The 24,448-nt window shown below is 43.8% G+C and overlaps 3 protein-coding genes across 29 annotated transcripts in view; 1 reads left to right on the top strand and 2 right to left on the bottom strand.

The window, feature by feature from the left end:
- The window catches only part of MRPL23 (mitochondrial ribosomal protein L23), a 30,962-nt gene extending 25,343 nt beyond the window's left edge, over positions 1-5,619 (bottom strand). Inside the window, exon 1 of one of the 3 annotated variants that reach the window (XR_006386972.1) lies at positions 5,491-5,610. Coding sequence is in view for 1 of the 3 variants with exons in the window: in XM_044271102.1 (XP_044127037.1) it covers positions 5,491-5,507 (17 nt within the window). In the remaining 2 variants the exon portion in view is untranslated. Of the gene's footprint in view, positions 1-5,490 lie in introns of all 3 variants that reach the window. The other 2 variants (XM_044271102.1, XM_044271103.1) reach the window with 2 other exon arrangements.
- LOC122921123 (general transcription factor II-I repeat domain-containing protein 2B-like) overlaps positions 1-10,543 on the top strand; it is a 250,262-nt gene extending 239,719 nt beyond the window's left edge. For 4 of the 7 annotated variants that reach the window (XM_044271093.1, XM_044271095.1, XM_044271098.1 and 1 more), the window contains one exon: positions 8,470-10,543. In XM_044271093.1, the coding sequence (XP_044127028.1) occupies positions 9,188-10,291 (1,104 nt within the window). In that variant the 5' untranslated portion in view covers positions 8,470-9,187 and the 3' untranslated portion in view covers positions 10,292-10,543. Of the gene's footprint in view, positions 1-5,746; positions 5,976-8,469 lie in introns of those variants that run through there. The other 3 variants (XM_044271094.1, XM_044271099.1, XM_044271097.1) reach the window with 2 other exon arrangements.
- A 1,748-nt stretch (positions 10,544-12,291) lies between these two features.
- Positions 12,292-24,448, bottom strand: part of TNNT3 (troponin T3, fast skeletal type) — a 46,380-nt gene continuing 34,223 nt past the window's right edge. For 17 of the 19 annotated variants that reach the window (XM_044271105.1, XM_044271107.1, XM_044271108.1 and 14 more), the window contains 9 exons: positions 22,971-22,989; positions 22,093-22,138; positions 21,558-21,674; positions 20,715-20,792; positions 20,477-20,590; positions 20,165-20,274; positions 18,927-19,017; positions 14,700-14,740; positions 12,292-12,553 (listed from right to left, as the gene is read on the bottom strand). In XM_044271105.1, coding sequence (XP_044127040.1) covers positions 12,502-12,553; positions 14,700-14,740; positions 18,927-19,017; positions 20,165-20,274; positions 20,477-20,590; positions 20,715-20,792; positions 21,558-21,674; positions 22,093-22,138; positions 22,971-22,989 — 668 coding nt within the window. In that variant the 3' untranslated portion in view covers positions 12,292-12,501. Of the gene's footprint in view, positions 12,554-14,699; positions 14,741-15,511; positions 15,553-18,926; positions 19,018-20,164; positions 20,275-20,476; positions 20,591-20,714; positions 20,793-21,557; positions 21,675-22,092; positions 22,139-22,970; positions 22,990-24,448 lie in introns of all 19 variants that reach the window. The other 2 variants (XM_044271106.1, XM_044271112.1) reach the window with 1 other exon arrangement.

Genomic DNA, 24,448 nt, shown 5'->3' with positions numbered 1-24,448 from the left:
ACCCATCCTCAGGATAGGTCATCAGTATCTGATCGGTGGAGGTCCGACACCCGGGACTGCTGCCGATCAGCTATATGAGAAGGCACCGGCGCTCTCGACCGCGCCGCGGCCTTTACACAGCTATTCCTAGGCCAGTAACGTCGTGTTCATCGGTCACGTGGCCTAGGAGCAGCTCAGCCCTATTCAAAGTGAAGGGAGCTGAGCACAATACCAAGCACAACAGCTATACAATGTACGGCGCTGTGCTTGGTGAGCCGCGAGAAGGCAGCAGTGATCACAGGAGAGCCACTGCCTTCTCAAAGCAGGTTAGGTCATATAGTATAAAAATCTCAGAAACTCTTAACTACTTTCACACTAGCGTTCGATCGGATCCGTTCTGAACGGATCCGATCATATTAATGCAGACGGAGGCTCCGTTCAGTACGGATCCGTCTGCATTAATAACTTAGAAAAAATTCTAAGTGTGAAAGTAGCCTGAGCGGATCCGTTCAGACTTTCAATGTAAAGTCAATGGGGGACGGATCCGCTTGAAGATTGAGCCATATGGTGACATCTTCAAGCGGATCCGTTCCCATTGACTTACATTGAACGGATCCGCTCGCCTCCGCACGGCCAGGCAGACAGCTGAACGCTGCAAGCAGCGTTCAGCTGTCCGCCTGTCCGTGCGGAGGCGAGCGGAGCGGAGGCTGAATGCCGCCAGACTGATGCAGTCTGAGCGGATCCGCTCCATTCAGACTGCATCAGGGCTGGACGGAGGCGTTCGGGTCCGCTCGTGAGCCCCTTCAAACGGAGCTCACGAACGGACCTATGAACGCTAGTGTGAAAGTAGCCTAAGTCGGGAGCCTTAAAATACAACTGAAAAAACTTTTTTTTTTACCAAACTGCTATGATCCAACACCAAGAAAGGTACCAACAATCACTGCCTGTAAATGGCCATTCTGGGATTTGTAGTGCAGGGGATGTGTTTCATTTTAGAAAAAATATATCCTTATTTAGAAATAAAATATTGCCATCCGCGTCCGTGATCCGTTTTTTCCTATCATTTCAATGGCAAACTTGACTTAGATTTTTTTTTTCATATCCGTGGATCCTCCAAAAATCAAGGAAGACCCACTGACGAAAAAACGGTCACGGATGACGGACCCCATTTTTGCGGACCTTAAAAAAAAAACGGTCGTGTGCATGAGGCCTTACACTGCGGATTTCACGATTTGCAATGCAGTGGGGCAAAGTAAGCAGTGAATCCGTGTAGAGATCCTCAAGCAAATTCACATGCAGCACTAGCGGATTTTTACTCTAGATTTTGCAACGATTTGCAAGTAAATCCACTGCTGAAATTTCCGCCATGTGTCAACAGTCCTGGGGGAACATATATCCAGATCATATGTGTAAGCAGATCAGGCAATATATAAATTACTGGACTATATATGACCTGGCAGCTCCGATCTAACAGCAGCAGATGGCCCTGCCATATGTAGTTTGATGGAAGCTGGATAATTACAGGCTGCTCCTCCCTATGGTCCAGCAGGGGTTCACATATTGTGGCTTTTGCTGCAGTCCTGCCGGCCTAAACCACTGGATTTCTGCTGCAATTTTAGGCCTCATGCACACGACCGTTGTGTGCATCCGTGGCCGTTGTGCCGTTTTCCGTTTTTTTCCGCGGACCCATTGACTTTCAATGGGTCCGTGGAAAAATCGGAAAATGCACCGTTTTGCAGCCGAGGCCGTGATCCGTGTATCCTGTCCGTCAAAAAAATAGGACCTGTCCTATTTTTTTGACGGACAACGGTTCACGGACCCATTCAAGTCAATGGGTCCGTGAAAGAACACGGATGCACACAAGATTGGCATCCGTGTCCGTGATCCGTGGCCGTAGGTTGCTTTCATACAGACGGATCCGAAGATCCGTCTGCATAAAAGCTTTTTCTGATCTAAGTTTTCACTTCGTGAAAACTCATTTCCGACAGTATATTCTAACACAGAAGCGTTCCCATGGTGATGGGGACGCTTCTAGTTAGAATACACTGCAAACTGTGTACAAGACTGCCCCCTGCTGCCTGGCAGCACCCGATCTCTTACAGGGGGATATGATAGCACAATTAACCCCTTCAGGTGCGGCACCTAAAGGGGTTAATTGTACTATCATATTCCCCTGTAAGAGATCAGGGCTGCCAGGCAGCAGGGGGCAGACCCCCCCCCCCCCTCCCCAGTTTGAATATCGTTGGTGGCACAGTGTGCCCCCACCATCGCCCCCCCCCTCCCTCCCTCTATTGTATTAAATCGTTGGTGGCACAGTGTGCCAACCACCATCGGCCCCCCTCCCTCCCTCTATTGTATTAAATCGTTGGTGGCACAGTGTGCCAACCACCATCGCACCCCCCCCCCCCTCCCTCTATAGCAGTAACATTGGTGGCAGTGTGCGGTCTCAACAGTAGAAGATTCATACTTACCTGCTTGCTGCTGCGATGTCTGTGAACGGCCGGGAGCCCCTCCTACTGGTAAGTGACAGTTCTTTAGCAATGCGCCGCACAGACCTTTCACTTACCAGTAGGAGGAGCTCCCGGCCGGACACAGACATCGCAGCAGCAAGCAGGTAAGTATGAATCTTCTACTGTTGAGACCGCACACTGCCACCAATGTTACTGCTATAGAGGGAGGGGGGGGGCGATGGTGGTTGGCACACTGTGCCACCAACGATTTAATACAATAGAGGGAGGGAGGGGGGGCCGATGGTGGTTGGCACACTGTGCCACCAACGATTTAATACAATAGAGGGAGGGAGGGGGGGCCGATGGTGGGGGCACACTGTGCCACCAACGATATTCAAACTGGGGAGGGGGGGGGGGCTGCCCCCTGCTGCCTGGCAGCCCTGATCTCTTACAGGGGAATATGATAGTACAATTAACCCCTTTAGGTGCCGCACCTAAAGGGGTTAATTGTGCTATCATATCCCCCAGTAAGAGATCGGGTGCTGCCAGGCAGCAGGGGGCAGTCTTGTACAAAGTTTGTAGTGTATTCTAACCTGAAGCGTCCCCATCACCATGGGAACGCCTCTGTGTTAGAATATACTGTCGGATCTGAGGTTCACGAAGTAGCTCATATCCGACAGTATATTCTAACATAGAGGCGTTCCCATGGTGATGGGGACGCTTCAAGTTAAAATATACCATCGGATTGGAGAAAACTCCAATCCGATGGTATAAAAGAACTCCAGACTTTACATTGAAAGTCAATGGGGACGGATCCGTTTGAAATGGCACCATATTGTGTCAACATCAAACGGATCCGTCCCCATTGACTTGCATTGTAATTCAGGACGGATCCGTTTGGCTCCGCACGGCCAGGCGGACACCAAAACGACTTTTTTTTCATGTCCGTGGATCCTCCAAAAATCAAGGAAGACCCACGGACGAAAAAACGGTCACGGATCACGGACCCCGTTTTTGCGGACCGTGAAAAAAACCTGTCGTGTGCATGAGGCCTTATGCAAATCGATTCGTGGTTCTGTGCAATGCCAGAGAGAACTGCAGCAAGGGATTATCATTAACCTGAACGACCATGTTGTCTAAAGCGGTCGGCAGCTACCTCTCCCAACTTCCTTCCGGCTTCCCCATAGACCAGGGATGGCCAACCTGCGGCCCTCCAGCTGTTGCAAAACTACAACTCCCAGCATGCCCAAACTGCCTTTAGCTTTCAGCCTACAGCAGGGCATGGTGGGAATTGTAGTTTTACAACAGCTGGAGAGCCACAGGTTGGCCATCCCTGCCATAGACCTTCTGCTCAGTATTCGACAGGGAGAGTGGAGGAACCCGCTGCCAGACAGTTCTGGAGGCAGCTCGTCTCCCAGGAGAACTAAAGGATCGAGCAAAAACATTAATTTCGCCCCAGATCCTCGTCTTCCCGCCATCTGTCAGAGGAGAGTCAGGAAGTCCCACCTATCTTAAGAATGGAACCCGCAAAGTGAAGAAAGGCACATGAGCGGCCAACTCCCATTCATTTCAATGGGACGTCTGAAAATAGACAAGCGCGCAGCTCAGCTATTTTTGCCACTCCCATAGAAATGAATGGAGGGCGCATGCACAGTGTGCTCTCCTTAACTTTGCAGGCTCCGTTCTAAAGAGGTGGGACCCGCACCCATCAGACATTGGGGTCATATCCTAGCGATAGATCCCCAATGTCTGAGATGATACAAGAGTTTCGGAAATGCGGATGCATCCTGTTCTGCCCCATTGAGAATGAATGGATCCGCACCCGTTCCCGATATTGCGGAACAGATGCGGACGTGTGAATGGAGCCTTAAAGTGATTTTCTGAGACTTTTCTACTGATGACCTAACCTCAGGACAGGTCATTAGTATCTGATCGGTGGGGGTCCGACACCAGGGACCCCTGCCGATCAGCTATTTGATAAGGCACCCTATTAAAGCAAATGAGGCTAAGCTACCAAGCCGCTATCAAATGGACGCCGCTGTGCTTGGTGATCAGAGAAAAGGCTGCGGGGCTACTGCGAACGGCGTAACTTCTCAAACAGCTGATCGAAGGGGGTCCCAGGTGTCGGCCCCCCACCTATCAGAAACTGTAGTAAAATGTCATAAAACCCTATTAAGGGCTCTTGCACATGTCAATAAATCACGGTCACATGCTGTCTATGGTCTCTACGGACCGCTCAAGTACTCATTGAGGGTATTCACACGTCAGTGGCTTTTTTTTTTACTGATCATAGGTCCGCGGTGACATCACAGAAGTACGCCTTATTGTGTCCGAGATTATGGCTCCCCCACGCACGTTATCATCCATGGGTCTGTGAAAACCACTGATATAACATGGATCCCATCCATGGCTGGTCTGGGATCTCATGGACCTTCAGGGATGAAACGCTGACCATATGGTCATAGTGTGAAGGAAAATTAGATTTGAAAAAAAATAAAAATATTAAAAATAAAAATTATCAAAGTAAGAAGAATTTTATAAATTAAAGAAAATTAAAAAGCCGACCAATGGTATTCAGTCCCACGGTCACCTTCAAAAGTGAGAAGAAAATCACAATCTTTCCTAAGATAACAAGAATGGCCTCACTGTAACAAAATAATGAAAACAAATATAAAAAAAGATAATAATATTGAAGATAAAAAAAAAAGAATAAAATAAAAATAAATAAACACTCCTTTTAGAAGTGTAATAATAATACTAAAGCCAATTAGAGTAGACAGGGGCAGGGCATGCTGGATCTTGCAGTTCTCCCTGCACTTGCTTAGTTGCAGGGCATGCTGAGACTTGTAGTGCTGTGGTATGAGGGCAGCAGGCGGCCCTGGATAGCCGCTCACTCTTTGTTCTAAGGTCACCCCCGGCAGGAACCAGATTAAGTTTGATCCACGCGAGGACCTGACACGTCAGAGTGGGGGGGGAAACACCGCAAGGAAGAGAGAAGCCCGAGAATCCCCCGCGCGTGCTGACACCGCCCCGGCCGCTATCACCGAGCACCGGTACTTACATCACTTTGCTGGCCATTTCCTCGCCGTGTCCTGCTTTCCAGCGCTCAGCACAGCGCTGGGGAAACGGGAGGGGGTTACACTTCCTAATGCGAAAACGCAGCGCCACCTACAGGTTCGGAGGTCCAAGCGAACGCCGTAAAACCATTACCAGCTCTACGGTGTGCGGCTGGGAACACAATAGCTTACGGACTCCACAGCGCCACTTATAGACATGGAGGTCCGCAGTTCATACACACCCCGGGGATAGTAAAACTTTCCTGTCCGCTGGGGTCCCGATACAACGCGACAGCGACATCTAGGGACTAGGAGGTCCAAGTAGCCTGTGGGCACGAACTGGACCTCGCCAATCTCCCCGCAGTGGCCGCACTTCCTGTACTGTGTGCGGGATCATGGAGCCTTCCCGCGTCGATGCTCCTGCAGCCATGGAGTCCTGTGTGGTAAGCAGCTCCTAGGGATGCATTTTGCACGCACTGCTCAGGAGAGGGTAATATTACTGCTTAGAGGTACTTTACATAAGTGAAGTGCAATGATGTGTCTCCTAATAATGTTGTATTGCTGGGGGCTGTTCAAGATGCACGTTTACCTCCTCCCCCCACAAAAAAATAATAATACAGATACCATCAGGATCTGTATCTAATATACTTTGGGGGGGGGGGGGGGGTCATTTATAAACCCCTATACCGACACCCCCAATGCCCGGGCACCTATTATAGCGCCACCATATTCCACAGCACTTTAAAATTCAGAAGGTTTATGTACCAATCAAAAGACGTTACAGGGTAACAACTAAAACACTAGGAGCGAGGGCCCTGCTCGCAAGAGCTTACAATCTAGTGTCTCCCGCGATTCTAGGGTGGCTCGTCCTCATCGCACCCTGCTATTGGCTCAACCCCCCCGATCGCCGGATGTTTTCATCCGCACAAAAAGGCCTCATGCACACGGCCGTTGTTTGTGTTTGCCTGTATTGCAGCCCGCGAACAGCGGGTCCACAATATACGGGCACCGGCCATGTGCACACCATATCACAGATACGGACCCATTCACTTAAATGGCTCTGCAATTCGGAAGGTTTCTCTCTGTGCCTCTGCACCACAAAAAAAAAACATGCTCTATATTTTGTGTTTTGCGTACCAATCACGGATCCATTCAAGTCGAATGGGTCTGGATACGTTGCGGCAGCCGCACATATGGTGCCTGTGCAGTGATGCACAGAATGGCCAGCACTTGTTTGTGTACATGAGGTCTAAGATCTACAGTGGATATAAAAAGTCTACACACCCCTGTTAAAATGTCAGGTTTCTGTAATGTAAAAGAATGAGAATCATTTCAGAACTTTTTACACCTTTGATGTGACCTATAAACTGTACAACTCAATTGAAAACCAAACTGAAATCTTTTAGGTGGAGGGAAGACAAAAAATATAAAAATAAAATAGTTGCATAAGTGTGCACACCCTTAAACTAATACTTTGTTAAAGCACCTTTTGATTTTATTACAGCACTCAGTCTTTTTGGGCATGAGTCTATCAGCATGGCACATTTTGACTTGGCAAGATTTGCCCGCTCTTCTCGGCAAAAACACTCCAAATCCGTCAGATTGCGAGGGCATCTCCTGGGCACAGCCCTCTTCAGATCACCCCACAGATTGTCAATCGGATTCAGGTTTGGGCTCTGGCTGGCCATTCCAAAACTTTAATCTTCTTCTGGTGAAACCATTCCTTGGTTGATTTGGATGTATGCTTTGGGTCGTTGTCATGCTGAAAGATTAAGTTCCTCTTTATGTTCAGCTTTCTAGCAGAAGCCTGAAGGTTTTGTGCCAATATTGACTGGTATTTGGAACTGTTCATAACTCCCTCTAGCTTAACTAAGGCCCCAGTTCCAGCTGATGAAAAACAGCCCCTTGGCATGATGCTGCCACCACCATGCTTCACAGTGGGTATGGTGTTCTTTGGTGATGTGCAGTGTTGTTTCTGGGCCAAACATATCTTTTGGAATTATGGCCAAAAAGTTCAACCTCATCAGACCATAACACCTTTTCCCACATGCTTTTGGGAGACTTCCGATGTGTTTTTGCAAAATGTAGCCGCCTGGCTTGGATGTTTTTCTTGGTAAGAAAAGGCTTTCGTCTTGCCACTCTACCCCATAGCCCAGACATATGAAGAATACGGGAGATTGTTGTCACATGTACCACACAGCCAGTACTTGCCAGATATTCCTGCAGCTCCTTTAATGTTGCTGTAGGCCTCTTGGTCGCCTCCCAGACCAGTTTTCTTCTCGTCTTTTCATCAGATTTGGAGGGACGTCCAGTTCTTGGTAATGTCACTGTTGTGCCTTATTTTCTCCACTTGATGATGACTGTCTCCACTGTGTTCCATGGTATATCTAATGCCTTGGAAATTCTTTTGGCCCCTTCTCCTGACTGATACCTTCTAACAATGAGATCCCTCTGATGCTTTGGAAGCTCTCTGTGGACCATGGCTTTTGCTGTGGGATGTGACTAAAAACATTTCAGGAAAGACCAACTAGAGCAGCTGAACTTTATTTGGGGTTAATCAGAGGCACTTTAAATGATGGCAGGTGTATGCTGACTCCTATTTAACAGGATTTTGAATGTGATTGCTTAATTCTGAACACAGCTACATCTCCAGTTATAACACTTATGCAACCACATGATTTATTTATTTTTTATTTTTTTATTTTCTTCCCTCCACCTAAAAGATTGGTTTGTTTTTCAATTGAGTGGTACAGCTTATAGGTCGCATTAAAGGTGGAAAAAGGTTCTGAAATGATTTATCTTTTGTCTCATTTTAACAGGGGTGTGTAGAATTTTTATATCGACTGTATGTCCTATGATTCATGGATAACACCTAACCCAGCACACTTTCCCACCCTTTAGTGACCCGTCAGAACAGAATATGTGTTGATACGTTTTTGTCGTCTTCACTTTAAGGTGTGACTTTCATGTATTTTATTTTTCAGGTTTCTCCTACTGACTTCTCTCCAAAATTGAGCACCCCCCGAGAGAGGAAGGTCGACGGTGAGAATCGATCATTTAAGCAACGCTGGGAAATGGATTACTTGTTTGTGAAGTCCAAAAACAAACCCCAGTGCTTGGTATGTCTTCAGATATTAGCGGTCTGCAAGGAATACAATGTCAAAAGACATTACGTCTCTCAACATGAATTCCAGTTCTCCAAATATACTGGCGACTTAAGGCTAGCAGTGATCAATGACTTGAAAACCAAACTGAAGAACCAGTCTCCAGTGTCTATGCCAACCATGAATACAGAAAAAGCAGCCATAAAGGCATCGTTCCTCATCTGTGAAGAAATTGTGAAAAGGAAAAAAGCCTTCAGTGACGGAGCGTTTATTAAAGAGTGTGCCGTCAAAATGGCTCGTGCCTTTGGCAGCGAGGAAATGGCCAAGTGCTTTGAGTCGGTGTCTCTCTCCCATCAGACCGTCGCCCGCCGCATTTCAGTCATGGATCAGTACGTCAGTCAAAAGGTAAACGAAGCTGTGAAGAACTGCTCTTATTTTTCCATTGCCGTAGATGAGAAAACGGATATCACTGGTAGCAACCAGCTTATAGTCTGTATCCGTACGGTAGATAAAGACTTCAACATATCAGAAGAATTATTACATCTCATGCCACTTGCAAGGTGCTGTGAAAGACCAAGATGTTTATGAGGAAGTGAAGATGGCCTTGGCTGAACATGGTGGCTTCGATAGATGTGTAAGCATCATTGATGGTGCCAAGTCCACCGTCATAAAGAACTCTGGTCTTGCCGGCTTGTTAAAACAAGATGGCATTGGATGTTTGACGTTCCATTGCATTGTTCACGAGGAAGGAATGGTGGGAACCTTGTTAAAAATGTCTGATATAATGGAGGTTGTGATAAAAATTACTACTATGATAAGAGACAAGAAATGTGGTGTAACCCGCAGGAGGTTTAAAGCCCTTTTGGAGGAGCTGGAAGCCGCCAGCTGCGATTTACCTCAGAATAGACATGTTCGTTGGTTAAATGAAGGGAATTATCTCTGTAAGTTTTTCCGTCTCCGAAAAGAAATTTACCTCTTTCTGACAGAATTAAAATCTGACCCTTTCCTGGAGGAACGTCTCTGTGACGTTGACTTCCTCTGTTCTCTCGCCTTCTTGACGGACATAACACTGACCTTAAACTCTTTGAACCAAAGTCTTAAGAAGAAGGATCAGAGCGTCTGTCAACTCTTTAAGCACATCTCTGCTTTCAGGACCAAACTCATGTTGCTGAAGTTAAATCTGTTGCAGAACGAGCTGACCAATTTCGAGTGCTGCAATGAACTCTTCCATGAAGTCAACGAAAGCGGTACCAACTTGGACTTCAACAGATTTATCCCAAAGATTGAGACGCTTATTGAAAACTTTAACAGAAGGTATAACGAGCTCGGTGAGCTAAACTCGAGTTTCCGATTATTCAGTGACCCCCTCTCTGTCGATATTAGTAACGCCGACGTACATTACAGGTTGGAGTTATCCGAATTACAGATGGACCTTTACCTTGCCTCCAGAGCAGAGGTGGGGGTGCCCTTCTTCAAACTCCTTGATAAGAAACGCTTCCCCAATCTACGAGATCTGGGACTGAAGCTTGCCTCCATGTTTGGCAGCACCTATATCTGTGAGAAGTCTTTTTCTGACTTAAATCACATAAAATCCAAATACAGGAATAACATTTCAAGCAGAATGCTGCTACAAGCCCTGCGCCTGTCTACTACCAACCTTAGGATGGACATTGATGAACTGCTCTCTCACCCGTCTCAATGAAGGACACGGCCGTTCAAAGTGTTATTTATGAAGTCTGATTTGTATGGTTTGATTTGTAAATATATTAGTAGCTGGTTTACAGTTTTTGTGGGTTTTTCTCTTTGAGTGGGAAAATGTTGGCTGCTGGACAGAATTTTTATTTACTCCTGTTGGTCAATTATATTGAGGATATAATTTTTGGGGGCACTTCCGCTTGGCCTAAAAAAGTCTACATTATGCAGAAATTCTGAATTAAAGGATTTTTTGATTGTTCCAATGCATTTTAAAAGGAAAAATTTGATAAATTAGCAAATTGTCTTGACTCACATTTTCCTAACTTTTTATGCTTATGAATCCTGTGGATTCTTATTCATCTCCATGGTAACAGACAGCAAACAAACCCTATGTAGTCAGATTCTACATAGAAAATGGTCTTGTGTTACATATAGCCCCAGAGATACGTATGCCTATATAATGTCCCCACTATTTCCTTTTCCACCGTGTAGAGAGATATAGCTGTAAATTTCAATGAATTTAGAAGTAGGGATGAAGGTTTCTGAACCACTTCACCTACTTCTCTATGAGGTGAAGATACTGAGTATGTTAGTCTACGTCTGAATCCAGGAAGGGGGTCAGCATAATCGACAGCAGGGGGCGCTACTAGAGAGGAAAATGTAATGTATATGGAAAGTGAACAACATTTTTATTGCATTGTATGTTATAATATATTTCACATGCATAATAATACATTTCATTGGATAACCCCATAAAAAAAAATAATGATGACCTATCCTGAGGATATGGCCGTCAGAACGTTGGATTAGCATTTATAACATACCTGTGTGTAATTTGTGTGAGAATGCAGTCTTCAGAAAAGCAGCTTAGTTCTTTTGGAAAAAGGTTCGCAAGTGAGGAAATAGGTGGGTTTTCCTGTTCAAAGTGCCCAAAACTTCCATCTTCTCCTCCCCATAGCTTGCCAATGCTTCCCTCCCCTGATGTCCAGTGATGCAGCTCCGTATCTTGCAAAGGTGCCCACTATGGGCGATTTTCCTCTGTGAGCCACTATGCCCAGGCGCTACTTGTGAAATCAGAAGCGCAGCACACTGCGCCATTGTGAGAAATGCAGCGGCATCTCCTGACTTTGGGGAAGAAGCATTGAGAGACTATGGGGCAGACGTTGAGGAAGGTGGGCATTTTGAGCAGGAAAACCCACCTACCTGGGCACTTGCAAGCAGTTTTCCAAAGATATAGAACAGCTTTTTCTGAAGATTGCATCATCACACAAATTATGTACATAAAAGTATGTTAAAAATGCGTGTCCAATGTTTTGATGGCCATTACTAGAGATGAGGGAAGTTATGGAAAATTTTGCCGAACTTTACAAAGAAATGCGTTTCATGACAAAATTATGTAGTGGGTGCAATGATGGGGAACGGTTATTGCGCCACGCCCCCATCATTGATCTCAGCATCTGAGATAAGAATGTAGGGCTTGCAGTTGAAATAAATTAAATAATACTCGCCTTATCCATTTGAGCGCAAAGAGGCTGCTGTGGCCATCTTGATTGAAGATCAGGCGCGAAATCTCATGCGACGCATGATGATGTCACGGTGCACGCGATTTTGCACGGGATCTTAAATCAAGATGGCTGTGGAGGTCTCTTCACTCTTAAACAAATGAAGTGAGTGTGTTTGTTGTTTTTTATGCCATTTCAGGTAAAATTGATAAGTTACCGTGAAGCGCGAGGAAATTCGGCTTTGTGGCGCATCTAATAAATGTTCCCTGAAATTCTGATTTAGGTATATTACTAAAAAAAAATAGGTGACACTCAATTTACAGGTTATACTGTACGAATTTAATGAAGGCTTCAAATATTACCTAATGACAAGGGTTTCAGTAAAAGGGCATATAAGGTACCTACTGTACATACTACCACAACTAGAGCCTCATTTATCAGTATCTGGAGATAAATGGCATTTCCATATGTCTTCAGTCCAATGTATGTGACAAGCAGACGTTTGTAAGGGTAAGAAGCTTCACACTTTATTTACAAAAGAGAAGAGATCATACAGAGCAGTCCACAGAGAGAAAACGGTGGCCCTCGGGGTAAGACATGACAGCTATCTTGTGGGGCACTCAGTGTAGCCAGCTTCCTGCAGGATTGGGTTTGGTAAAAGAAGGATGAAGAGGGGCTGCTCTCTGTCAGAAGAAGGTCTTGTTGATGGGGGAGCTTACTTCCAGCGGCCTCCAACTTTTCCTTTGCCTCCAGCTGCCTTCTTGCTACTGTTGATGGGGAAAAAAAGATCATGGTCAGGAGATCCATCTAGAGAATCCCAAGTAAAGGGTGAGAGGAAAGAGGCAGGACAGGGGACTGAGAGGGAGAAGGACAGTATCAGAGGTAGAAGAAAGAAATAAGCCCTTGTATACACACATTTGGCACACCCATGCTACGTCACTTACCATGTCTTCATGTTAGTTTGGGTGAGACTGAGCATATACTCCCACATGCCATACTACCTTCTCTTATCATGCATGCTTTCCATAGATTTGCATTGCTTTCACTCTTTCAACATGGTCCTAAAGGTGGTCATACACATTAGTCTAAGGTTCATGAAAGATGATTTCAACCGAAAAGAATGTACGTAGGTTGAAATTTACCAACTCATGTTCTTTTTAGGCGATTGAGGATAGACCAACATCATCTGAAAACAAGTCGTCTGTGAATGATCGTCAAGATTGTGAATGAAAGATCTTTCTTTGAAAGAAAGTTTTCAGAAAGATCTTTCGTCCTTTGCCCGGTTTCATTGAACTCGTCTGAGAAACGATCATTCACCAGATGATCAATTGCTATTCAATCATGAACCAATTTCTGTCTAATGTGTATGGTCACCCGAAAAGCCCCAAAGAATGGAATACTATAATAGTTTTAAGAATGTGGACACCTTTATAGGATGCCGCATCCTTTAGGCTTTGATAGTATTAGACCTTGCTGATGGGTGAGAGTCATCGCAAGTTCCTCAAATGCTTATACTGTACCTTACATATCAGGGTCAGAGAAGAAGTAGGTTAGCAAAACTCAGTTTACTTACTTGTTATAATTGAGGGTTAGAACTTCAGATATCGCAAGCAAAAAAATCAGTCAGCAGTGGCTTGTAACTTGTGATACTTTACCGTAGTACGGTATGTCATGAGCATACTGGACTTATAGTGGGAGATGATACCTTTATGTTATAGTAACCCCAAGTAATGTTGTATGAAAGGGGTTTTCTGGCCGGAAGAAAAAAAATATGAATGGCTTAAAAAATGTATAAAAAAAAGTCACAGCTCTGGATACCCCACCACTCCTGTTTCCACAGTTCCTGAGTCCACTGCCAGTATCTACATTCCGGTTCCTCTCGGCACAGCCAGTTAATGGTAGCACCAGTGAACCTGCCTCGGCCAGCAATTGGCTGAGGAATCTTTCTGTGTTGAGGGGAACTAAAAAAAAAAAAATTTTTTTTTTTTAAGCCATTCTCATTCTCTTGTGTGTAGAATTAGGCCATTCATAGGTTGTGGAAGTAGCTCACAGATACCTCGATGCTCCTGTTTCAAAGCGTGCTGGGGCCAATGCCAGTCTCTACATCTAGGTCAATGGCTACAACATTAACGTCTCAGGCAGCGATTGGCTGAGTGATCATGTTTCCATGTTCGGAGGGACCAGGAAGTAGAGACTGGAGGGGGACCAAGGAAGCCTCAGAACAGGAACAACGGGTAATCTGTGTATGACTTATTTTTATAAAGCCATTCTCACCCTTTTGTGCCTAACATTCGGTCATTGGGTATGAAGCAACAAGGAAGGGAATCAGAAATGGCATATTAAATTGTAGTGTTTTTTTTATTTTATTTTTATTTTAGGAAATTGATTAGTTCATGCATAGTCTTATATAATTACATTCCATTGCATTCATCTTGGGAATGATTTTAGTGAATGGTACTTATAGTGCGTATGTCATATTGCCTTCACATTTGTATGGGGATAACGGGTATTTATGATTGCCTGTGCCAATGATAATGAACTGGGCAGTGGGTAGATGTGGATGCACAACCACAAGTCAAACTGTAGTGCATTAATTTCCTAGGAGTTATGTAGAGGGTGTCAACGATGAGGAGTAAAAAATGGTGCATGTAGTGATTTTTGTCCAGCCAAAACTTTGCACTCGTGACAGAAAGCAGCCGATCCCATTATAGTTGGCAGTACCCAGTTAGGCCAGATCCGGTGAGCTCCGGAAGGCTGTTGTCTGTCAGATTAGTTAAACAGAGGTGTGAACCTACCCCCAGAAGTGAGCACAGGAGACATTTAAGGGGATACGTTCTATATACAGATGTTTGGGCTATGATTTTGAGGGAAGTTTTGGATGCAGGTTGGGTTTGGAGAACACCAGCTACTCACTGTTTCTGCAGTTGATCAATACGGTTCCTGAGAGTTGTAACCTGTTAAAACAACACACAACCCATTTATGCTTGTGGGTCCTATACAGATCCTTACCTGCAGCTCTTTCATATCCTGAGCTGTCGTAGGAAGCCTATTACCTCAATTACCCGTGAAGAAAGCCATATGTGAAAGAAAAGAGTTGAAGACGGGTCCAGCCAGTGTCTAGTAACATACACAACAACTGTACCTTTGGTGTTGCCAAAACACACAACTTACCTTTCCATTACACCAGGGCTTGGGCCTTTAGCAGAGGCATTTAGGTTCAATTGATCCAAATTCTTTAAAAATGAAGAACACCAAGACTGCAAGCCATTCCTGTATGGGCGCTAGGTACAGATCTACGCCTTTGTACGATTAACCATCTCGACTTTACCTACATATGGAAGGTGGCATCTATCTGGATCATAGTATGTCTAAAAGGTAACATCTCAGAAAACTAAAAAAAAGTGGATGAGTAACCTAACAATATTGCTCACTTCTGCTCCCTTAATTCACTCTTCTGGAGGAGCTTTTGTCTGGGGTTGGGGCAGTGTATGAATATGTTGGAGCCATGGCTAGGACTCTGGACAAAATATGACTGCAGAAATAAGACCCGTCCATTTCTCATTGGCCTTCTCGTTATTGGCTTGCAGTCTCTGTCTCCTTCGTAACTTATTGTGTTATGCCAATGCTTCAGCACCAAGCCCTGTCGTACTGATAGTGCCTTGACACATGCCTGAACAGACAGCCCTGAGTTTTTTATGCCCTTCAAAATGGGCATCTCTACTTACAACTTAGAGAGTTCTTCCACTCTCCTGTGCAGGGTTGTAATCTAAGAAAGACCAAGATAATCATGTGAATAATGGGGTAGTTGTTAAGTGTGCCCTAATATTACCCCCTGAATATAATGCCCTTAATATTGGATACTGGAAAACCACAGCGCTCCAATTCAAGGGGAAGATTGTATTTCTCATGTGGCAACGTTTCTGCCTTTTCATTGGGGCCTTTTTCGAGGCAGAGGGGGTTATAAATGCTGTTTCATGATTAATCGAGTTCACATTTTTCACTTGAATTTGAATGTTGTGGTTCTAATTTTCCCTTTGAGATCTGGAGTCGAGGCCTTGGCTGCATGTATCTATATATTCTTTCCTCTGTTTATATTTGTCTGTCTCTGGCTTTCTAGCTAATTTATGTCTAAATATTGCTTTCTTCCATACGTCTGTGTGCATTATTCACTTCTGCGGAGAAATAATATATGAGACACAAGATTAAATTTGTTCTTTTGTTTTTTTAAGCCACGATTGCTGTAATCTTGTTAAAGAGGACCTCTCTCGCCTCTCCTGACGTGTCTGTTTTAATAACGCCTTGCATTCCCCATGTAATAATAATTCTGGAGCATCTATTCTTATGGCTCTATGGTATGCTATTCCTTTATTTTTCCTACAAGAATTCATGAATGAATTGCTGGCAGTCTGCAGTGAAGGTCCAGTTTGGGTTGTGTCACTGCATCCTGATACTAGTAGCACTGATTAGATAGTGGCATGCTGAGCAGGGACACAACTCAAACTAGTAACGCCCAAATGGACATTCATTGCAAACCGCTGGTAATTCATTCATGACTTCTAGAAGGAATAATAAAGGAATGACACATCATAGAGTCATTAGAATAGATGCTCCACAATTGTTATTACACGGGGGATGCAAGTAGTTACTAAAACGGACAGGTCCTCTTTAAGGGTAAAGCCCTGTGAACACTTATTTATTTTCTTGAGAAAATATGTCCAACATTCTATGATGATAAATCTTTTCATCTATTTTATAGTGGTGATGGCTCTGCTTTTTCTTGTACAGAGCTCTAAATCATCTTCATTGACCTACATATAAAAGCTGACATGCTGACCGCATGCAGGTACCACTGGACGAAGTGTAAGAGCTTTCTGCGTACTGTATAAGTTTAAGCTCCCCCTAGTGGTGGCTTCAGGCAGACTTAATTTTATTATTTTAAGTTTGAAGTTATGTATCAGACTTGTATCATGTCAACTATGAATGGGTCCAGATCTGGTCCAGATCTGTTCAGCAAAAAACGGAACAGATCAGGAAAGAAACAACGGACGTGTGAATAGACCCTAAGAGTTGAATAATCAATTAGAATAATCTATTGAAATCCAATATATCTACGATTGAAGTAAATATTTACATCCCGCCCTAGAGGGATCTGTGGCCCCAACACTATAAAAGAAAAGATTTGCTGTCCCAGTGGTGTCAGCGTAAAGTCCAGAGTGACAGATTGACCCAAAAAAGTGCATTGTAGGGCAAAATGGCTACCGCCTAGCCGCAGACTGCCTCTCATATCCCCTTGGTTTATGCCACTGGAGTGAGTATATGCTGGTAAGTGGATGTTTACTTCTGATAACGCACAGATCTTCATGCACATTTGGGCAATACTAAATATGTGGATTGCCATTGCACGATAGGGTGCTCAACACCTTCGAACAATTCCTGGATTTACTTTTAAATTAGTGTCATTTTGAACACTTTAAATGGTTACTAAACATTTTAGGGAATATTCACATGGAGCAGATAGTTGCAGGAGTTTCTGAAACAGGAAATCAGTTCTATTCTTATGAATATAGTGGTTAGAGTTCTGCAAGTCCCATTCAGATGTATGAGACAACTGCAGAAATTGCCATATCAAGTCTGCTGCATGTGAGTATACCTGTGTCTGTATTTCGGTCTGCAAGCCCTGGATCTGCAACATACGGACACCTTCAATGTGCATTCCGCATTTGTCTCACACCCATAAACAGAGAGAGGACTATTCTATTCCACAATTCGGACCAGAATAGGACACGTTCTACAATTTGTGGAACTGTCATATGGATCCGCCAATATGTGCATGGCCCCATAGGAATAAGTGGGTCAGTGTGCTGATTGTAAAAAATGCGAATAGCACACGGATGAAAAATATGGTCACATGCATGACTCCATAAGCTGGGGCTTTGTGACCTCAAAAGTTGTACAGTTCATGAGAAAAAACTAAATCGGAATGTGACTTCTATTATTTCCTATAGGGTCAAGTAACATTACCACAGTTCTCATAATGCAACATTTAATGCTGCGCCCCCAGCATTTGATTTAAAGTGGTTATTCAGGATTAGGCTCCATTCACACGTCCGCAATTCTGTTCCGCATTTTGCAGAACGGAATTGCGGACCCATTAATTTCTATGGGGCCACACGATGTGCAGCCCGGATCCGGAAATGCAGACCCACAATTCCGATCCCGAAAAAAATAGAACATGTCCTATTCTTGTCCGCACAAGAATAGGCATTTTCTAGTGCCGGCGATGTGCGGTCCGCACGCACATTGCCGGTGTCCGTGTTTTGTGGATCCGCAAAACACACACAGACGTCTGAATGGAGCCTTAGAAAAATAAGGGCTCATCTTTTCTCTTGATCAGAGCTCATGTCTTGTATTGCAGCTCAGCACAATTCACTAGAACATTTAAAGGGGCTCTCCACTTATCCTGTATTGATGACCCATCCCCAGGATTGGTCATTAATATTCCGCTTCACTGTTTACCTGCTCGCTGTCGACATCGCAGTGGAGAGCAGTGTAATTACAGCTCCTATTGAAGTGAATGGGATTGAGGACATGTGATTACACCAACGCATGTTGATGGTGAGCAGGTAAACGGCGAGAACACGGCGCTCTTACCAGTGTTACGTTCTCTTCATACTGTTGATCAGCAGGGTGCCAATCTGATATTGATGACCTAGCCTGAGGATAGGTCATCAATATAGGATAAGCAGACAACCCCTTTAAGAGGGGCGCTGTCTTTAAAAAATAATATATATAATTATTTTTTTAATACTGAACAACCCCTTAACATGGGAACATGTGTTTTACTAAAAAGAAAACCATACATTAGTTTGTACAGGTCAAAGGAAATGATTTGGATATTTATATCTGAGATGTAAATCGATCAGTTACTGGTTATTTCGTACATAAGAGACTGATTTTCTATGTTTCCGATGTGATGCCGGAAGCTGCAATCAATATACAGTATCTATCTGTTGGTAGTTTATAAAATATGTAATATGTTCTTATTAGACCTTTCTGAAAAATCAATTGTATTGTCAATTGATATTCCGCTATAAATGATGTACTATTATGGTATAAGTATACTGTATTTAGTTCACTCACCTCATATTTCTGTTTCTTGAGCTTCTCTCCCATCTCAAACTTCTCAGATTCCAGTTCGTACAGCCAGTCCCAAAGCTCCTTGGCCTTGTCCCTATCACAGATCAACAGGTAACAGTCTAATATATTGTTGCAGGCCATACATGCTGATGTAATAAAGGGGTTCTCTTGGACAATCCCTACTTGTTAGCAGGGTCTTGTGACAATGAGCTGATCATAACGTGTCCCCATTGTTGGACCCTCAATGATCAGCTGTAATCTATGGGGAAACGTGGCATCGGGAATCTCCATAGGGACTGCTAGGCGGAGGCTTCCGCCCAGCCGTGTTTCCGGTGATGTCACCGGCTCTGATGGGCAGGCTTTAGCTCTGCCCTAGCAGTTTTAAGGGATAGGGCAGAGCTAAATCCCGCCCATTAGTGCCAGTGACATCGCCTAGCAGTCCCTATGGGGAGCCTAGTACGTCACCAGATCTCCTAGGAATACCCTTGCCCCTGGATAGCACAGGGAAAAAGAGAGCATCGAAGCGTGAAATGCTCCGATGCTCATATCAGGGGGGCCAGAGGGGTGAAGATGGATATGTCTGGGTTCAGCTCTGAACCTAGACAACCCTTAAGTGTCCAGTTTCCCAACAGCACCACCACAGGCGAAAATGAGCATTACACAGTGTCCATTCAAAACAATCGGTTGTTTTTGTAACTAGGGACAGAGCCAGAAACACTCTGTAACTGCTCTGGCCAAGAGAAGAGAATCTTGAACACTGGACCCCACATAACACAGAATTCCATAAAAGTGTATAAAAGTAGGTTTTCTGAACTAGAAACTTGACTAGGTTGCCACAACGATATCTACTTTGGATAGTCATGGTCAGAGGCGCAAATGGAATGTACTCCAACTCAATACAACATGGGACCCCCACCTAACATGTGCCATTTTTTATGCTGGTGTCTTTTTCTGTAGCAAAGGGGAATTCAGTCCCCTTCAGACACCTGCCCCTATATTTGCCAGTTTGGATTTTGCCCAAACAGTTCTATAAAAGGGGTAGTGTTTATGCAAGCGCCACCCAGAAGTGGATTTTTGATGTTCCTAGGGCGAGACTTAAATTTCCCAAATATGGCTATTTAATTGTTGATATGCCTATAGCTATATCGTTATGGCCATTGATTTTTAGCTGTCAACTAAATAGGCCACAGGAAATGGTGAGATTCACATTTAGTCTACAGTTGCATTAGGTATGATGGTACCTGAGTTTGTCCTCATTCATGTGGTCAACGTTCAGGGGCTTGCGACGATCTGCCAGAATCTTCTTCTTCTGCTCACGGGCTGTTTGCTTCTTGCCTCTTTTCTGGTCAGCCTAAAGGAGAAAAGATCTTAAAAAGTTTAGGGACTGAACCTGTTGCTTAATAGCACCATATAGTGAAGTCTATATAACTGTATTTGGGCTTAAGCATTGTAAGCAACTACAAAATTCTTTAGGACAACCCGAATAAAAAAAAAAGATCCATATTGTGGAATTTGACATCAGCCTCGTTGGCCTTTCTGCTAGTCTCTCTTACCTTGGCTAGGTAGCTGCTGTATGAGGCTCCCATGGAGGACAGAGCCTTCTTCTTCTTCATGTCATCCTCAGCACGTCTCAAGGCATCCTGTTCCTCTCTTCTTGCTTTCTCCTCCTGCACAAAGCATGGATTGTAAGGATGACTTGAATGCATCACACGTGCTTGTTTTAGTCAGGGCCATGACATGTCAACGACACATATACAAGCCTAAATATAATTGTAGAAAGATGGTGCTTACAGCAAGTCTGTTCTGACGCTCCTTCTCTTTTTCGGCTCTGATCCTCTGCTGGTCAGATCTCTCGGCTCTACGTTTCTCCTGAGAACAGCGACACAATAATGTCATCAGAAAAGAATGTGCTCAAAATGACGATCTAATATATATGATATTGTGCTAGGAATAAATCTATGCTTTGTCGATCAGGATTAAATGTTTATTGACTTCAATTTATACAAGGAAGGCATGTCTAGCACTCAGTTTGTAGCATAAATTAAAGCTGCATATCTATGATAATTCTTTAAAAAGTCACTCTAACCAAACATGCCAGAACTGGAACATTGTAAGATTTTGACCAGGTATAATCACATCTGTGTGTGCGCAACATTGCCAACTAGAGGACAAATATAGGTAGTGCATGAGCTCTGTATATGGCAGTGATGGCTAACCTTGGCACTCCAGCTGTGGTGAAACTACAACTCCCAGCATGCTCCATTTATTTCTACAGAGTTCTGAGAGCAGCCAAGCAAGGGGGGCATCTTGGGAGTTGTAGTTTTACCACAGCTGGAGTGCCAAGGTTAGCCATCACTGGTATATGGCATTACATGCAAAACTATCTCTGATTATAATTAATGATTTTAATTTTATATAGTAAAAAAAAAAAGGGACCCTAATTAAATTTATAATACTGTAATTTTTTTTAGCTGTAGGGTAATACTGCGAAATTACATATCAGTTAATGCAGTTTCAGTTGTAATTACACTACCAGTGGGTCTTCCCAGGCATTGGCTACTCCATACACAGCCCAGTGGCCCAATGGGGCATATCATGAAGTAGGACTATTGTGGGGGGGGGTCCATAACTTACAATTCTCTCTTTCAATCCAATAAGTTCTTCTTCTTCCTTCTTACGGCCCTCAAAGTGCTGGTCAATGAGAGACTGCAACTCAATCAAGTCTTTGTTCTGTCTCTTCTTCTGGATATCCTGTAGAAACAATTAAAACCTTCTTTAAGACCTTTTTGAGAAAACCCCACTAAAGGAATACACCGAGTTATATGAAAAGACATAGCAAACGTTTAGTATAAGTGTTTCTTGTAATTGGAGGCATTTCTTCAGAGAATTAGGCCTCGTGTACTAGCCGGAGTGCCTATGCTTGTGCCACCATATGGTACCTCTGTACAGCACCATACTAGGGAGTCTTTCTTGGAGAGAATACCACCGGCATCCAACAGAAGTGTCACAACGAATGCTATGGTCTTATAGATCCATGCCATTCAGATGTGCTATGATAATATGGCCATGTGCATAAGCACTTCTATATTGTCCATTGATGTGGCTCTTCTACGTCACATATCTCTGTCTACTTATCATTTCTTCCATCTTCCTTTACGAACATACTTACATCAAAGTCTACTTTCTCTCCATCTGGTATTTTAGGTGCAGTGAGTCTGGAAGGAAAGTATATTGTATTACTAGAGGTTCCTCACAATGACCACCGGTTTCCCCCCATCTTCAAAGTCTGGCTGGGTGCAGTTGATCTGAGACATGAAAGGGGTTGGCCCTTCTCAACCATTGGTGGCATATGGCCCCCAAAGGAAGAAGGGTGGCCTGCGCATGCGCTGGGTGCTCTCCATTCACTTTTATTAGAGTTCTGAAAAGAGCCGAGCGACCACACTCAACTATTTCCAGGAACTGCTATAGAAGTGAATAGAGAGTGCACCGCACAAGTGCAGACCACCTCTTCATTCTCCCTCTTAGTTCAAAAATATGCCAGGAATGGGCAGAATGGATATCTGAGCGGCCCCACTGCAGGCTTCTAACTACCTGACTTGGCTGATTGACAGCTTTCTCCCTATTTGTCAACAGATTTGACCATCAATGATGACTGCTAAATCTCTGCAATTGCTTCTATTACATAACATGAACAAACAGCAGTTGTCTGGAAGCTATACACCAGGAGTGGGCAACCTCCGGCACTCTAGCTGTTGTGAAACCACAACTCCCAGCATGCATACTTGCTCTGCTCTTCTACGAACTCACATGAAATGGAGCATGCTGGGAATTGTAGTTTCGTACCAGCTGGAGTGCCGAAGGTTGCTGATCCCTGCTATACACAATAGGGTTCTCTTCTGTCCTTCTAAGTGATATCAAAGTGGATAGAGCCTGTCGAATCACGGCTTTCCCTGACTTCTGGTAGACATATGAGAAGTTTTACAGCTACTATATACCATAAGTTTGTAGAATGTTACTCCATTGTGTGTTTTGGTGCTTTTTACTTACTTGGGCTTTGGCTTCTCCTCTTTAGTTAGAAGTATTGGAAAGAGAGAAGAGAAATAAATGTGAATCCAAGAGAAGAATAATTACTTATAGAAATGGAGGGGAGAAAATGAATAATAATCATACCAGAGACAGTGCTATAGAACACAAGAATGTGTATTGAAGCCCCATGGAATTTACTCCAGCTGGTGGCATCTAACAATGTCATTGTATTGTTTCTATACTGGTCTATCCGTGTGTTCAGGGCTAACAAAGAAACCATCAACCCGTTGCCCATCATGGCTTGCCAGTTTATCATTACCAAGGCCATAGCAAGCCAAGTTGGTTTTATACTGATGGGTTTATGTTTTGGGGCAAATGGGAAGTACAGAGAGCAATAGAGCATTTTCTAGAAATTAAATGACAAGTAACATTTGCTGTTTTACCGGTTGCCTTATTGCATGTACAGGACTCTAGGGCACTAGAAATGCTAATTTTATGATTTTATCACTAACATTCTAGATGGCTGCCCTAAATGTCTCTGACCTGTCCAAGAAAACGCTAAAAGTCCTAGAACACCAGAGTATAAAACATAATAGGGTAAAAACACGCTTCACAGACAATCAATGAACCATTAATGGAAAGAAACATGGGTTACTTCTGGATCTAGAGACAAAAATGGAATGTGAAACAGGAAGATAAAGTGCAAATTATATAGGTGAAGAGAAAAGAGGAGAGACAGAAGGAAATGTGGAGGAAGAGGGAAGTGCAATGGAGCAGAAGGGCAAGAGGAATTATAGTGGAGGACAAAAAAAGAGTAAAGGAAGGAAACATTGATAACAAAGGAAAACAGTAAAGAGGGGAAGAAGGGAAATAGAGAAGATACAGAAATAAGGAAAGGGAGAGGAGAGCAAGAAAACAAAGGTAGATCTAAAGAAGGGAAAGGAAGAAACGGAAGAGGAGAACAGAAATGGAGATGGAAAAAGGAACTGAAGAAATGAAACAATAGAGAATGAAAGAGAGGCAAAGGGAAGGAGGCAAATGAAATGTAGGAAAAGGTTAAAAGGCAAAGTAGAGAAGGCAAAATAAATAGACAAGTAGGAGGAAGATGAAAGGAGCATAAAAAGAGAACACGGTCAGGAGATTATTTTGATTTCCTGGGATATGTCATGTAAGAAAAATGTTAAAAAAAAAAGATAGTTATTTGTAACTGGAGGAATAGGTTCTGTTTTGATAAAGCAAGGAAATCAGGCCAAACGGAGATGAAATAGGTCAGGGAACTACGACTGCTCTGAAAGTACAACTCCCAGCATGCACACCTACTTGACTGTTCTTGTAACTCCCATAGACTTAAAAGGAGGATTCTGGGAGTTGTAGTTTGAGAACAGCTGGAGGGCTGCACGTAGCTAGATAGGAGAGCAGAGATACAGGTAGATAGCAGAGGAAAGTTGCACTTGGGTAAGTAGCAGAGCAGTGCTCTATACAGGAGCTGATTGGACAGC

The sequence above is a fragment of the Bufo gargarizans genome, chromosome 10, assembly GCF_014858855.1.
Source record: "Bufo gargarizans isolate SCDJY-AF-19 chromosome 10, ASM1485885v1, whole genome shotgun sequence".
Taxonomy (NCBI): Eukaryota; Metazoa; Chordata; class Amphibia; order Anura; family Bufonidae; genus Bufo; species Bufo gargarizans.
The sequence above is the reverse complement of the archived record's forward strand: the minus strand, read 5'-3'. Positions and strand labels throughout refer to the sequence as shown.